We start from the raw sequence: 16477 nt of genomic DNA, 5'->3' as shown, positions 1-16477 counted from the left end.
CAGTTTGGTGTGCCAGATATAAACCGAAGCGAAAAGAAATAAAGGAAACCGAATACAAGTGTGCTGCACATGTGAACTGTAGCCAACTGGTTGATGTAATGGACACCGCAGCGCGACACAACGCCTTGTGAATATCACAGGACAGCAATCTTTTATGTATTATGTACCTTTTATGTATGTACATATACTACTATATCAGCAATAATTTTGCATTTTTACACGATAACTTTTTACGTATTACTAATGCCCGGTAATAATTTTTGTTACACAGAGACAATCTAGTTTTTCAGTTTTAAAATAACAATAACTTATCTCTTCCTCTTAACATATGTATGTACATATGTACATATGTATGTACATACATATATGTATGTATATATAAAAAAAACCTTGACGCTTGGAGCGATCGTCTAACTTTTGTCACCCTCGATTTTAAGAAGAAAAAGAGAAGACATTTGAGGGTGCCATAAATTAAGCTGTTTCTCTTAGTGCATGATGGGCTAAACGGAACACGATGGTTTACCAAAAGCTTGCTCAATATACATATGTACATAGTCTGAAATTAATAATTTACAGTGATTATGGTATTTTAAAGATCATATTGCTTTATTGTTAAAGATTCTATTAATTTTATACATATAAAATATAAAAAAAATATACATATAAAATATACACAAATGTAAGTATATAAATTTTTAAAGAATTTTTAAATACCTTTCACAAAACAATTTCTCAGACCTCTAATTAAAAACTTAATACATCAATTCCCACGAATGGAATCCTCGAAACTAATAAATACACAACTTTTCTGACTTGCCATTAAGTCTAAGCCAACTATAATAACCGGTGAATCACTTCGTCCATCTTTCTCAATTCAACCTTTCGTTTAATCTCGTTTAGGATCCTTTAATCTATCAAATAAACAAAGAGAAACAAAACGAGACTTCTCGTTTGTAGATAAAATTATTGCAAGCGGCTAATCCCTAAGTAAACCTTTCCTTGATAGACGCCCCCGCATTCGTTCCCCTACTCCGGTATCGTTCTAAGAAACTTCGCTTTGCCCCTCAGCCTGTGTCAGCACCCTCGTCACGAGCCGGCAAAGAAGGGACCTCATTCTACGTACGGCACTGGCCACTGTCGGAGGTTCTCCTTAACCGAGAAACACCGTGAGAGAGGCGCGTCACCAGAGGCGTTCACAACGACTTTGTCTCTCGTCCATTCCTCATCTCATTGATCGGAACGGTGTATCGCGGGGATCGAGTGCACTCTGGATCATTGGCTTCTCAATCAGTTTACTTGTGTCGTTCGATTCTCGTCGTGGATCTATCGAGGCGTCTGCCAGGTCACAACACGAGACACTCTCTTAAGGGAGATACACGATACACCGAGTTAGGTAAGACGTTTCTCGCAGTTTGTTCTTGCTATTCTCATTTCCTCATTCGACGCTGCTTCGCTCTCGGCCGTATCAGGATCGTTTACTTGTCTGTAAGCCTCATCACTTTAGAAATAACGGCTTACTGCTTTTTTTTTGTCGAGTAATGATGTATTAAAAATCTGACAGATACGAAAGAAAGCTTATGTGCATATATGTATGTGAATGCGTATGTGTGATTTTAATTAGACGCGGTTTATAAATTGCGCAAATATTAGTTGTTGACATTGTCCTTCTGGATAATTGCATGGAAGAATTTGACGTTTAACAATAGGTACCATTTCGGAATAGAAATATCGAATGACCAAAAATTGTTGATATGTAAAGTGTAAATTGATTTAGAAATTAGCTTGAAATTTTAGAATTGTAAATTGAGAGTTTTGTAATTTTAAATTTAAGATATAGGTTTGATAAGAAGTATTTGTTTATATGGAAATGTGTAAAACTTTTCGGAATAAGGAAGTTGGAATAAAATAAAGTGCAGTAATATTTGAGTGTAGTATAGTAGAGGTAGTATATTTTGAATATAATATAACAAAGACAATATTTGTGATATACAATATTTGTGATTATTACATTCAATATAAAGTTGTCTTGAATATAGGATACTTTTTTATATGGGAAATAATATATGTATTTTTTAATATATTGCTAAAATAATGAATTAGGACGATCTTAATTACATTACTTAAAATATTCGAATCTAAAACATTAAAAAAAAAAGATGTTCGTTGAACGTGAACATTTAACAACTTATCAGACGTTCCAGATCTACGAAAGCGTTTGGTCATTGAACTATGCGCGATAAACATTTACAAAACTGGAGTGCATTAGTAGTGATTCTTTTTATACGCCAATATTATATAATCGAAAGACTAAAAAATTTTATATATATTATCGTTTATAAAAATGTAGTAATAGCTAATATGGTTCTTTGTTCTCATTTCTCATTGACGATTCGAAATATGTATGGCAAACATCGTGATTCTTAATACATTGTAGATAAATCCTACACTTATTTATTGCTCAGATTGTTTAATATGCGAGCATTATGTTTGTTTACTAGGTTTATAAATTTATGTGAAAGCAACTAATATTATTGATATAAAACTGACGAAATTTGAATTCTAGTTTTTTGGGAAGCTCTTATAACACAAAATACACATTGAAAATAAAATTTCACTGGGTATCTACAACCGTGGTGATTCATTACCTCTTCAAAAAAAATAGTAAATATCAGATACTGGGAAGACATAAGTCTTTCTGACTGACAGAAACACATTGTAAAATCTACAGCGTTCAAAGGAAATTTTCTCTATAGAATTCCAAGAAAATAAGAATTCCAAGATTTCAAATCTTTCTGGAATGGACTTACCTTGAGATAAGTTTGGTTATTCATCGAACTTCAAAGAAAAATTTTAGCTATGATCGCTTTTAGTATCATTTTGCCATTGTTGTTCAAAGACGAAATAAATTTTATTTGTAAAAAGTAAATGTTTTTTGTTTCCAGAATATATTGCCGATGGCTTAAATTCTGTTCAAGAAATTTAAACGATAGGGGGGAGGAGCAAAAATGGCTCGAGCATTTTCTCAGGCAATTTTTGCAATACTATTACTTGCAATAATTATTGTGTCGGGTAAGTATTATTTATTAATACGTTTAATTCAACACATGTTTGCCGCAGTTATCATTAATTTTTTCGCATTTATACTTATCGAGTATTATATCATTTGTATACATGACTTTAATAAAATTTTGTAAGATAGAATAAGATTATAAGATAATAATTATTTCGAAAAAATTGGAATAAAAATTTCCCGGTGTCAACTTAATATATTTGTAAAATTACGAAGTTTTCTTTCATAAAGATTGATTAAAGAAAATTGAAGCTTCCTAAAATTTACTTTGAATATTTCAATTGTCGGTATGTGCTTCTGGTTGAACAAGAAGAAAAAAAAATTAGGTTAAAACAGTATAGTTGAAATTCGTCTTGATTTTAAGTGCTATCCAGTTATTATTCTTAATGTGGCCTGGAAGACACTTTATCCACACGATTAGATAGCGATTCGACCCCTCGACCTGCCTTTCTTCTGAATTTCTCAAGCTTATTTCAGTCTCCAAAATCTAAGCGCTCTAGAAATCTCAAGTAATAAAATCAAAAGGCCTTTAGCATCAATAGATCATTAAAAAATGTTCTTGTAAAGCATTTGCTCGTTTAAATCTTCCATTTTATCCCAACATTTACAATTTAAATATTTTAAGAAAATATGGGAAGATATCTAGTAGCATTTTATTTTCTTTAAAATTATAACTGTTATAGAACAAAATAATTTTATGGTGAAATATTTTATGCAAATTATATTGAAATATTTGTGTATAATAACGTAAGAATTTAGAAAAAGTTAGAATTCTTATTAGTGAATAACATAATATAATAGAGTTATCAGAAATTTAAAATCAATAAAACGTAATTTTTTATGAGTTTTGGAGAATTTTCATTCATTTTTAACGGTCTCTAGAGAAGCTACATCATAAACATCCGGTTGTTACTTGCGATAGCTTCAACCGGTAGTAGAACTCTACGTGATAACTGAATAATTCTATCTTTGTTTAAACTTTTCTCCGAAAAATCGTAGCTATTAATTTTCATCCTATATTTATTATCCATGTCCAGCGTCTCCAAAAAATGAGCAGTATTCTTTAGATTTGTAGATTAAAAAAAAAAGTGTTAAAAGATTTCCCATATTTTCGTGGAAATTTTTAGTAAAAGGAATTCATGTTGATTATTTTATGTAAGATAGTCTGCGTTTATCGTTTTAAACGACGAATGATAAAACATGTACAGAGATATTAAAGTCTACAAAATAGTTTTTTAACCAGATCATTTCCGCTTTCAGATATCGCAGAGCCTCAACATGGCAGGGAAAGGGTTATTCCAGCCAGAGGTGAGTTTCAATATCATTTCGATTACTTTAAAATAATAAAAAAACAATAAAAGAATCGGCAAACCGTGAATGCAACTCAATGATCAATATTTCATTTCAATTTGAGAACATTAGCATTTCTGATATAAATTACAATACATATATAGTTTTTATATACACATATACAGGGCATAATACATAGGAAATATTTTGGATCTCCAAAATATACATTAAAATAAAAGTTTCATTTTAAAGAATTTATATCAAAATAAAGTTTGGAACAACCGTTAAGAAATTCTTTGTAAGAATACGTAGAATCGGATAGCAGTGAGCATTGGAGATAAAAGCGGGGTGTTATAGGATCAATCCAGAGAGGAGATATGTCACCTACGGAGGTGAGCGAAGATCGCCATTATTGGCCAAGGCAGATCATTCACAGTCCAAGAGGTAGTCCGTTCTCGCTGGTTTCAAAAACTCACGTTACTCATTGTTTACAGACAATTATAACCAGCATGATAGAGCTGCTCTATTATCGTTATAATGATAACGTTGCTTAATCTATTGTCTACATGGAATGACATGTTCTATGATTAAACTGTCACAGGTGTACATGATTAATATCGCCAGTATTTCTTGTTGATTAAAATAATTTTTGCTACATCGTTCGAACGATCTAACATAGATCTTTCCTGTCTTATGCAAGTCGATGACTTACATTCACGTTTCATCTTTCGAAGCAGAAGGTCAAAAAGATCAGCGAGTAATCCTACATTTCTTTCCTCGTATCTTTTTAATTTGGTTGAGGCAATTATATCTGGACACTATATTTTTGATCACTAACTTTTGGTATCTGGGAATCTCGTTAACCCAGTGTAAATAACAAACAGTCGATTAACGTAATTACCAATTGACGATGTAAGGATACTTGAACTGGCTGAAGGGGATGGAGATAAATTACTAAAATAATAGCTAACTCGATTCTTCTTTCGTGAAGAAATTTGTTGAAATTCGATTATGTTCTCTTTAGGCGCACAAATAAAGAGGAAGCATCCCTGCGAGCAGAGCTCATGTTACCCCTCTACAGGAAATTTATTAATCGGTCGAAAAAATCGATTGTCCGCATCATCTACTTGCGGTCTTACAAAACCTGAAAGGTACTGCATCGTTTCGCATTTAAAGGAGCGGAAGAAGTGCTTTTTTTGCGACGCATCGTCGCCCAACAAGCAACATAACATCGAAAATGTAGTTACCGAGTAAGTAATCCATTAAATTATACGTTTATGTTTTTCAATTCTCCCTTCTTTTTTACAAAAATATCTTTTATCACTTCTATTCAAACACTTATCTTGAATAAGAAAAATAAAATTTCTACTTTGGTACTATTAATTATATTTATATCATTCTTACATAATGGCGTCGTAATTTTACTCGTTTAATCCAACAGTAAAAATTGGTGGCAAGCGGAAAATGGCGTGGAGAACGTAACGATACGCTTCGATCTGGAAGCGGAGTTCCATTTCACCCACAGCATCATCCGTTTCAAAACGTTTAGACCGGCGAAGATGTTGATTGAACGATCGTCCGATTTTGGTAAAACGTGGCAAGTGTATCGATACTTCGCGCACAATTGCGAAAAGTACTTCCCTGGAGTGTCTACGGAACAACCTCAGAGACTGACGGATGTTATCTGCGAGACGAGGTATTCCGCCGTGGCGCCATCGTCTGGAGGTGATGTTATCTTTAGGTATGTAAATAACGATAACCAGGGATCATTTAACTTCAATAGCACAACGCTGCTTTTAGATACGTTGCATGTAACTGACATTTCTAATAATTACATCTTTTAGTGATTAATTTACTGAATACGTGTCTTGTAATTCGAGATATGATTTTATGTATATGATTACTTTGATGGAAAATAACTAAGAATCGTTGTTGTATAAAGAAAGTGTGACAGATGAAAATGATTTTATGTTTACATTTTTTAAATTATGATAAATAATTTGGTTCTCAGTGGATTAACACTTAGCCAACTGAATAGGGAGATCTCCCCTCTGTAAAATACATCGTTGCGTGACCGAACGGGGAGATCTCCCTTTTTGACTTTTGCAACGCCTTTTCTTCTTTTTTGTTATCAGTTATTGTTTACCTGGAATTGCTTCCAATTAATTGCGCCACTTTTTCTGCTTTTATAAAGCATAAATTTTATAAATACAGTATATGATAAAATACACCAATTTAGTGGTGTTAAGATTAATTAAAAAGTTACATTATCGATTATGACTAAATAAAGTTATAATCTAACGATACCACATTGTAAAAAAATATTAAAATGCATTATGAATGTTTAATTTCACGTTCAAGTCGTGTTATTTATCTTTAATCATCTTTACTGTTCTTAATTTTACCTATATTTTTTATACTTTTAATATATACTTTTGATTTCATGTTTTGTATAAACAATATGTGAAATCTTTAAATAAGATTATCACCACAAAATATAATTGACCACTTAAATAATTCTTAGACTTCTTTGTTTTTTAAGTAGTGAACATTAGTCCTCGATTCTTGGAAAAATGCGCGGTGGACAGCGTATAGGTTGGCTTGTCCGAGCGCGGTGAGTAACGTATAGCTCGCTGTGGCGCGCGCGGTTGGCTAAGTGTTAAACACAATTACTTTAATTATCCGAATAACGATTGAATAAATTTTTCATTGTTTCCAGAGTATTGCCTCAGAATTTGGAGATAGACAACCCCTACTCCAAGGAAGTGCAGAACCAACTGAAAATAACGAACCTTCGCATAAACATGACTAGGTTGCACACTCTAGGAGACGATCTTCTCGACGACCGCGCAGAAATTCGAGAGAAATATTACTATGCCATTCAAAACATAGTGATTCGCGGATCTTGTTCCTGTTACGGTCATGCATCTAGATGCCTTCCGCTTCCTGGAGTCCCTGATGAGGAAAATATGGTGCACGGCAGATGCGAGTGTACTCATAATACTACGGGATTGAATTGTGAAAAATGTCAAGACTTCTACAATGATCTTCCGTGGAAACCAGCTGTTGGAAAGCAGACGAACGCTTGTAGACCTTGTATTTGTAACAATCACACGAACTCTTGTCATTTCGACGAAGCTGTTTATGAAAATTCTGGAAGAGTATCTGGCGGTGTTTGCGATGACTGTCAACACAATACTATGGGAAAGAACTGCGAACTCTGCAAACCATTCTTCTATCACGACGTGACCAAAGATATTACTCATCCTGAAGCATGTCTGCGTAAGTTGCTTATCTATTACTACTGTCAATCACATCTTTGGTAGATTCTGTTTCATTAGAAGACTTCGAATAATAGATGTATAAAAATACATCTATGGGAAATTTAACGATACTCCAAATTTCTCTTCATAGTGTACTTCATGATAAATGGAATTTTATACTTTCTTTTTTCTTATCTGTTCGTAGCTTGTGACTGCGACCTAGGTGGTTCCTTGGACGACGGTATATGCGATTCGATAACCAATCCTCTCACCGGAGGCGAATCTGGCCGCTGTAACTGTAAAGCAAATGTCGAAGGTCGTCGTTGCGATCATTGTAAAAATGGTTTCTGGAACTTCGATCCTGAAAATCCCGAGGGATGTCAAGGTATTGATTCGTAAACGGTTCAGCACGAATTTTTCTTTCACAATTTAGGATACGTCTGTTTAAATTTTTCTCCAGATTTTTCAAGCAGCAGATGATATAAATTTCCAAAATTAAAAAAGAAGTGAAAATAAATTGTTCTGTTTAGCTTGCACCTGCAACATCCTGGGTACCATCGACAATCGTGGATGTAACATGGTGACTGGCGAATGTACTTGCAAGCGTTACGTTACTGCTCGCGATTGTAACCAATGTCTCCCAGAATATTGGGGACTTTCGGAAGATCCAGACGGTTGCAAGCCTTGCGATTGCGATCCTGGTGGTTCCTATGAGAATTCTTGCGACGTAGTCACTGGCCAGTGCCGCTGTAGACCTCACGTCAGCGGCAGAACTTGTAACCAACCTGAACAAAGCTACTACACTGGATCGTTAGACTTTCTCATTTACGAGGGTGAATTATCCAGAGCCAGCGATGTAACTATTCAATTTTTTTTTGGTTAAAAATAATTAAAAAGTCAACTTATAGATTGCCGAAATATAAAACACAATTTTTTCTTGCAAATATTTCTATAACTTTGTTTGTAATACAATCTATTTTAGAATTGCCAAGTGGTGATAAGAGAGCCCTATCGCGACGGAAGGAATAGTACGTGGACCGGAACTGGCTTTATGAAAGCGCTCGAAGGTTCAGTGTTGAATTTCACGATCGACGATATACGTAAAAGTTTATGGTACGATATCATCATACGATATGAACCAATTCAGGCTGGATCTTGGGAGAATGTTCAAATAATCATCGAGAGAGAAAGTCCAGTGGATCCGAATGGTCCTTGTGCCGAATGGAGACCAGAGTACGATCAACTATACGCGCAACTTCCTTTAAGATCGAGAAGCGTCGTTGTGCAACCATCCGTTTGTTTGGAAGCAGGGAAACGATACAATATTCTGTTACAATTCCGTAAATTCAATAATCACATGGACACACCGTCCGCGTCTATTTTGGTCGACTCTATCGTTCTGAGACCAAAAATAGACTCCATTCCTTTCTTTAAAACGCCGGTAGTTGGCGAACTTCGTCGGCAGGAATACGAAATATATCATTGTAGTGATTTTTATAACGATTTTAACGCCATAACGAATAATATCCCGGAAGTTTGCAAGAAGTACCAAAATAGTATCGGTTACTACGTTTATGACGGAGCACATTCTTGCGAGTGTAATCCGACTGGATCGCACAGTTTGCTGTGTGAAAATTACGGAGGCACGTGTCCTTGTAAACAAAACGTTGTTGGCAGGCGTTGCGATCGTTGCGCGCCTGGTACTTACGGATTTAGTCCGGAGGGTTGCATTCCCTGTGATTGCGATGGTGTAGGGGCGCTGGATAATTTTTGCGACATTGAAACAGGTCGATGCAAGTGCCGACCAAATACTTATGGTAGAACTTGCGGTCAATGCGAGCCTGGCTTCTGGAATTTCCCTCATTGTCAACGGTGCGAGTGTAATGGTCATGCTGAAAGTTGTGATTCTAAGACTGGCGCCTGTATAAATTGTCGGGACTACACGACTGGACACAATTGCGATAGATGTATCGAGACGTATTACGGTGATCCTAGGATTGGTGTGGATATTCCATGTAGAGCGTGCCCTTGTCCGGGTAAGTTGGATTAGATTAGTAATGATATATATATATTTATACTGTATATTTATCTGTATATTATATATATTTATACTGTATATTATATCTATATATACTATATATACTATATATAGATATAAAATTTCCATGGTATCTTGTCGGCTTTTTTGTATAGATTCCACACGCATAATTTTTATTTACTAAAGTATTATTCATTCGCCAATTTTTCACAAATTTACAGGAACCATAGACTCTGGACATTCGTACGCCGAGAGTTGTTCCCTAGACCCGGTGACTCACGACGTGATTTGCGAATGTTTCGATGGATACACCGGTCCACGTTGTGAAAGTTGCGCGGAGAACTATTTCGGTAATCCTGAAGTTCCCGGTGGTAGCTGTGAGTCGTGTAATTGCAACAATAACACGGACTTACGTCGACCTGGAAATTGCGATCCTGAAACTGGACGCTGTCTTCAATGTCTCTACAACACTGATGGAACCAACTGTCAGATTTGCAAGGCAGGATTTTACGGAAATGCTCTAGAACAGGATTGCGAGGACTGCATGTGCGACGTTTTGGGTACAGATAGAAACGCTGGTCCTTGTGACCACCGAACTGGACAGTGTTCCTGCTTGCCTCACGTTATCGGTTTACTCTGCGATTCTTGTGAAGAGAATCATTGGAGAATTGCCAGTGGCCAAGGTTGCGATCCTTGCGAGTGTGACGCGGTTGGGAGCGTTTCCGACAGGTCCGTATGCCAATTTTTATTAAATATTTAAATATTTTCAAACAAATCTGCCTAAAAATATCGATTTTTAAAATGTACTTTGACCTGTTTTTGTCGATAGATGTAATCCGTACGACGGTACTTGCGAGTGCAGACCAGGTTTCGGAGGAAGACGTTGTAACGAGTGTCAAACCAACTACTGGGGAAACCCTAATGTCGAATGTTATCCGTGTGATTGTGATTTAACCGGTTCTGCCAGTCAGCAGTGCGACAGAGAAACAGGAATGTGTGTCTGTCACAAAGGAATCGGTGGCGAAAAATGTGATCAGTGCGATCGTGGCTACTATGGAAATGCGCCTCAATGCAATCCTTGCGGAGAGTGTTTCGACAATTGGGACTTGACGCTGACTGGTTTGAGAAACAAGACGAATCTTGTGATCGAAGAGGCATCGAGAATTCAAAAGGTTGGAACGACCGGTGTCTATAGCCAAGAATTCGACGACATGGTCGAATCTCTGGATCAAGTCCAAGCACTGATCAGTAACGCTTCCATTAGAAGTCAAGATTTAGACGAATTAAATGACTTGGCTATAGATTTGAATAATAAGAAATTAGAATCCACCAAGAAATTAGAAGAAGTGAACAATCTTTTGGAGAATGTCAGTCAAAGAGTAAATCTAGGGGATGCTGCTCTTAAAAATTTGAAAAATAGAACGAACAACTTGCACCAAGCTGCTGCTGATCTTAAAGAAAATGCGACTAGATTGCAGGAAGAGAATGTCCTAGGCGCTCTTAACGTTACCCAGCAAATGGCGGAACAGTCTAGACAAGCGGAAAAAATGGCCAACGACACTAGCAACGTTCTGGCTGACGCTGAAAGATTCCGCAAACATACTGAGAGCTTGTTAGCTAAGAATCGTGCTTTCGTGATAGAGGCACAGGAGAGAAACCAGGAGTCATTGAATAAAATAAATGAGGAATTGAAGAACTTTGATGGAATTATGCCAGGATTAAATCTCGAAATGTGTGGAGATAACGTGACGGATTGCAGCAGCGTCTGTGGTGGCGCTGGTTGTGGTTTCTGTGGTGGACTGTCTTGCGACGCGGGTGCTGTGACCAAGGCTAATCAAGCTCTGGACGTAGCTAAGAAGCAGGCTGCTGAGATCAAGAACCACAAGGACGAGGCAGAACAGTTACTTCGTAATGTAAGTTATGACATATTTTTTCAATTTCGTTTCATAAATTTGCTAAAACGAACCTTTTATTTCGAAGTTTCCTATGTTGATCCAAATTTTGTTTGTCCAGATGGTTCAAGTGAAACGCGATGCAACGACAGCCAGGTCGAATGCTCAAGATGCCTTCAACTACGCCTTAAGAGCTCGTAATCTAACCGATACCTTGAGCAAAGATCTCGCTGACATAAACAAACGAGTCCGTAACATTTTGGAGGAGGACCAACCCACACCAGCTATGGTCAGAGACTTGGCCAACGAAGTATTGGCTAAGAACATCAAACTAAAGCCCGACGAGATCAAAATATTAGCCGATCGTATTAAGAGCATCGTCGGTTCCTTGACCGATTCCGAGAAAATTCTCGCGGATACTAGGGACGACCTTCAGTTGGCCGAAAAGTTAAAGAATGATGCTGACAGAGCAAAAGAGGAAGCGATCGCGAAACAAAATCTAGCTAACAAAGTGGTAATTTTATTGAGTGATGCTCAGAGGGCTCAAGATCGAGCACAAGCAGCTATCGATCAAGCTGAACGCGATGTCAGGAGATTCGAAAATGACTTGGAAGAGATAGCCGAGATGACCAGGGGAGCTCAGATGCAGGCAAACAGCACCACTCAGACGGTCGACTCTTTGGACGCTCGCTTGAAACAATTACAAACGCAATCGGTCAGAAACGATTTTGTTTTGAATGAAGAAATCAGGGTCGAGGCGCGGAAAGTAGCTGATGAAGCGCAAAAGGTAGATGCTAAGACGAAGGAACTCGCTATGGAATACAGAAAAGCGGACGAAGCGTTGAATTCGAGGGCAAACAAGAGCAAAGGGAATATATTGAGGGCGAAGAAGCTCTTACAAAAAGCCTCCGAGTTGACAGCCGATACATCGACGAAATTGAAGGACTTGGACGGTATGGAGAGTGTTTACAGAGATAACGAAAGAATGCTATCCGATTTGATGGCGGAGGTTGATTCTTTAAATGGAGAGATGGAGAAATATTTAGCGGAAATCGAACAGAAAGCCCAACGGTACAAGCACTGTACTCCTTGAGTGACTGTAATTAAAACGTAAAGAAGTAACATACATTACTATGACCGAATCAATGTGAATATAAAGAAATAATATATAGAATATAGGTCACTTTAAAGAGAGGATCGTGAAATCTTAAACCGAGACTTATTTTTCCTAAGAATTATTCGGATTCTATAATAAAGTATATTGATTCTAAAGAAACGAAGGAAATAATTTTTCCAGTGCCATAGTGGTAAACGAAGGGGCCATTTATTTGTTGACATATTACGTATTTTATACACGCATTCGTACGTAACTTTTCGAAAATCTAATAATGGAGAATTCTTTAAATCGTTTTTCAACTAACCGTAAAAAGTGCCAATAAACGAAAATCGAATTTTCTCATTGCATTTATTATCATGGACCAAATATTTTAAAATGAACCGAACACCGCATAAACCGTCTACTATTCGAGAAAAATGATTGAGCTAGTTAATATATAATAGAAATTAAAGTATCAATATCGATTCCTGATTCACAATAAATGTTATTGTTATATACATCTCAAGATAAGATTTGTACTTATATAAAATGTTGCATTTATTACATACATTGCATTTATAATAAGACACGGGTGCAATAGATAGATACAATTTTTATGAATAGTATGTAAATATATTATTACGCCTTTTCGCAAAACTGCATTTTTCATTGATTACATATTTTTAATGAATATAATCGAATTTCGATAAATTATTGTAGAATATTAGGCAGTTGTATAAATGTGTTATGTTATGGAAGCCACGAGATTTGAAATGTACGAATAATACGTGTCGAGGAAGTTATTAAAAATACCAAAAAGAGAATTCCTCGATAAAAAAGCATTATAGTTATTTATAAATCTATGTTTTAGAGTAACAACCGAACTATTGATATTGTCAGTAACGGCTATTATTGCATATCTGTTCTTGTTCGGGTGAGAAATGAAACAAAGCTTTAAGCGAACCAAACGATTTTTAATTGTATTTAATGAACAGCTACGTTTGTACAACGAGAGAGAAATACAGGTTAAAAAAAATAAATAATATTGAAAAAACACAATTTTTAATTTCATTTATTAAAAAGTTATATTTAACGTTATTTTGAATTTGTAAGAAAAAACACAAAGAAAATCTTATCCGACGATAGCACGATAACATGAAACATCGTGGATTTCGACGTGATAACAATATTTCCTTAACGTATGGCTGTGTCGCTGTTAAAAGACGGAAGGACTTGCCGGAAACGTGGAACCGCGGTGATAAAATATTTTCGTTGTCAAGATTTTATTTTAAATAAAGATCCCGTGTTAAAATATGTACCTGATATGTTCTGTATTATTCGAATTTACTCTATGTCGTAAGCATATTATTAATCATACAGCATATTAAAGCGAAGCATTATTAGCTTGAAAAATTATTTGATATATATCATAAGTGAACAAAAAATTCTTATTTGAAATATTTTTCATAAAATGGATTTAGCAACTTTGAATTTTTTTGTACTTATTGTTAATTCTTCCTATAAGAGAAAATTAGGATAGGTTGTCAGGAAAGTTCCCAGCATATTTCAGTTCGGTTGATACATGTGTAACGACTCCTTTATAAAAATAGTATTTGTAGTTTATTATCACGGAGTCTGGTTTCGATCCACACGTGCACCCCGCTGTTTCGTGCCCCTGTCAAAAATCTTGACATCGTGTCCCGTCTGTCTGCATTTGAACTTCCTCAATTCATGTCGAATCTAACAGAGGTTCTCATTTAATCAATTTCCACATGATTTTACTATTCCTTTTATTTTTTAGAAGTTTAGAAACAATTAAATAAACGAATTAAGAATTATAAACATATATCTGAAATTATTGCCATTTCGTCAGGAACCAAATGTAAAGAACGCACGCGTCAAAATAAAATTTTTATGACGATGAAAAAATTGGTTATGTTTTAAAAAGCACTTACATATCTACCGTCGAAGACTTCTCTTCTTGCAGATGGATCTTTTTCATTTATTATTTCGACGCACCTATTCGTACTTAAGCCTTTTGGCTTTTAGAATCGACTTCAGACGCTGTAGTATTTTGTGAATAGACAGCACTGTTGAATTGAAATGGTGTATGGGCTCCTGGTACTATGCATAATGAGTTCATTCAGGACGCGCACCAGTGGTTGTCCGACATTACTATTAGAAACAGAATTTTGAAATTCTAAACAACTTGAAGCAAGTACATATATTTAAAAAAATGATCATTTACGTACGCATGTGAAAATCGTTTAGTGCAAATTGATGAAAATGCGTAAGCTTGATTCGTGATATAGGAGAAAGTATCTCAGTCTAATGGTGATTCATCATTAACAAAGAGTTTTTCAATGCACAATTCACGACCTTTATCATTGATGCCTCGTGAAACTTATAAAACCGATTACTTTTATTGGACGAAGATTATGATTATCTGCAAATGCATATATATTAGCAAGTATTACGTACGGTCAGATTCTTAGTCTTTCCGGTCAGGATGTAAAGTATAAAATTACAATCGGTTGCCGTAAAGAAATTGTTAATTATACTTCGTAAGCAGTAAAATAACTTTCTTATAAGTATATATGGAAACCATTGTAAATATTAACGTGGCCATTTTCGCTGTTGGTTATTTTATTCTGTTTCGTTTTAATATTTTTATCGTATTTATGTTATCGATATTTATATCTATATTTTATCGAATAATTGAAAAGTGCTAAATGGACACGGAAATTATAAAAATATTGGAACTGTACCGGTTTAACACGAGTTATAGACGAAATTCATCATTTTTTCAAGTAATTGTTTATTAAATTTACTCGTAGTGTATGAATCGAATATTGTTATAATACACTATTATAGTATGTATTCAAGTAAAATAGTAAAATTTCTATATGAAAGCTTAAAAGCACCACTGTTAATTGAGTAGAAAAAAATTAATCAGTGTGAAAGTGTGAATGCATATAAGACGAGTCTGCTTTTGGATGCTTTATCGTAGATAGCTTATCGGTAATAAATATAGACGACGGAATTCCGGCGTTTTTACACTAGCATTATCTATACATTTGCCTCAAATATTTGGAACACAACCAAAAAATCGATAAGAAATAAATAATAAATCGATGAAAATCGATAATAAATGCAATTGAAAAATTTTTAATGGTTCAGAAACATATTTACGATATATAATTTATCCTAAGAGATATTTTCAGCGAAAAAGCCCTTTCGAATTAGTTACACAATTTCAATTCCATTCCCAAGAATATTTGCCAATGATGTAAAACCTAGCTAGTTTACAGACGCAAAAACCTTCCTGTAATCATAAAACAACAAGCTATGTAAATTGAAAATTATTTCCGAAAGGACGAAAGCGAAAATAACGAGATGAATTTGTTTTTTTCTCAAAGATAAAATATTATCGTAACGATAACGAAGGTTTAGGTAAAATGTCCATTGTATGCACAGTCTGATTACACGAACCTTTCGCCCTAAGTTTAAAAGTTTAGTCTTCGTTGTCCTGAAAACGGCTATAAGAATACTGTTCTTCTCACGGTGCATTCCTTTACTAGCCAGGTTACGTGAACCGGTCCAATCGGGGTTGGTTATGCAAAACAGCTTCGGTTTGGAAGGTGAGGCGATTTTCTGGTATTTTCGTGTTACTTTGGAGAAAAGAACGAATTCGTATGGAATTTTCCTGACAAAGGAACGAAAGAAAAGCATTGCATTAAAATGTATAGATGTTTAGGAAGACGAAAGAAATAAAAAGAAGAATTAGTGGAATTAGTAGAATATTCTATAACAAAAAGGTATGGGACA

General features: G+C 35.4%; 1 protein-coding gene and 1 long non-coding RNA gene across 4 annotated transcripts; one reads left to right on the top strand and one right to left on the bottom strand.

The window, feature by feature from the left end:
• Window positions 1-712: 712 nt before the first annotated feature.
• LanB1 (laminin subunit beta-1) lies at window positions 713-13708 on the top strand. Of its 3 annotated transcripts, XM_076619023.1 has the most exons (13): window positions 713-1393; window positions 2943-3069; window positions 4331-4378; window positions 4718-4804; window positions 5385-5610; window positions 5802-6101; window positions 7080-7642; window positions 7829-8008; window positions 8154-8479; window positions 8606-9659; window positions 9883-10390; window positions 10491-11574; window positions 11675-13708. In XM_076619023.1, exons 2-13 carry the CDS (start codon window positions 3006-3008, stop codon window positions 12644-12646), a joined length of 5412 nt encoding a protein of 1803 aa, XP_076475138.1. In that variant the 5' UTR covers window positions 713-1393; window positions 2943-3005; the 3' UTR covers window positions 12647-13708. The 3 variants fall into 3 exon arrangements, with proteins under 3 accessions (XP_076475138.1, XP_033196826.1, XP_076475139.1); XM_033340935.2 differs by lacking the exon at window positions 4718-4804 and having other exon boundaries at window positions 714-1393; XM_076619024.1 differs by lacking the exons at window positions 713-1393; window positions 2943-3069; window positions 4331-4378; ... (1 more) ...; window positions 5385-5610; window positions 5802-6101 and adding an exon at window positions 6891-6974.
• On the bottom strand, window positions 13523-15014 carry LOC143302763 (uncharacterized). The gene is made up of 3 exons (XR_013058560.1): window positions 14902-15014; window positions 14605-14824; window positions 13523-14389 (listed from the first exon to the last, which is right to left on the bottom strand). It is a non-coding gene; the product is annotated as an uncharacterized LOC143302763 (long non-coding RNA).
• Window positions 15015-16477: the final 1463 nt, after the last annotated feature.

The sequence above is a fragment of the Bombus vancouverensis genome, chromosome 6 (assembly GCF_051014615.1).
Source record: "Bombus vancouverensis nearcticus chromosome 6, iyBomVanc1_principal, whole genome shotgun sequence".
In the NCBI taxonomy this organism is placed as follows: domain Eukaryota; kingdom Metazoa; phylum Arthropoda; class Insecta; order Hymenoptera; family Apidae; genus Bombus; species Bombus vancouverensis.
Note: the sequence above shows the minus strand (reverse complement) of the source record. Positions and strands in the feature narration are given on the sequence as shown.

What these genes read in the sequence shown, in the direction of transcription:
- LanB1 (XM_076619023.1), top strand. Translation starts at nt 3,006, where the DNA reads ATGGCTCGAGCATTTTCTCAGGCAATTTTTGCAATACTATTACTTGCA. An exon ending in AATTATCCAGAGCCAGCGAT is followed by an intron (nt 8,480 to 8,605) that starts GTAACTATTCAA and finishes AATCTATTTTAG; the next exon opens with AATTGCCAAGTGGTGATAAG. An exon ending in TAGAGCGTGCCCTTGTCCGG is followed by an intron (nt 9,660 to 9,882) that starts GTAAGTTGGATT and finishes ACAAATTTACAG; the next exon opens with GAACCATAGACTCTGGACAT.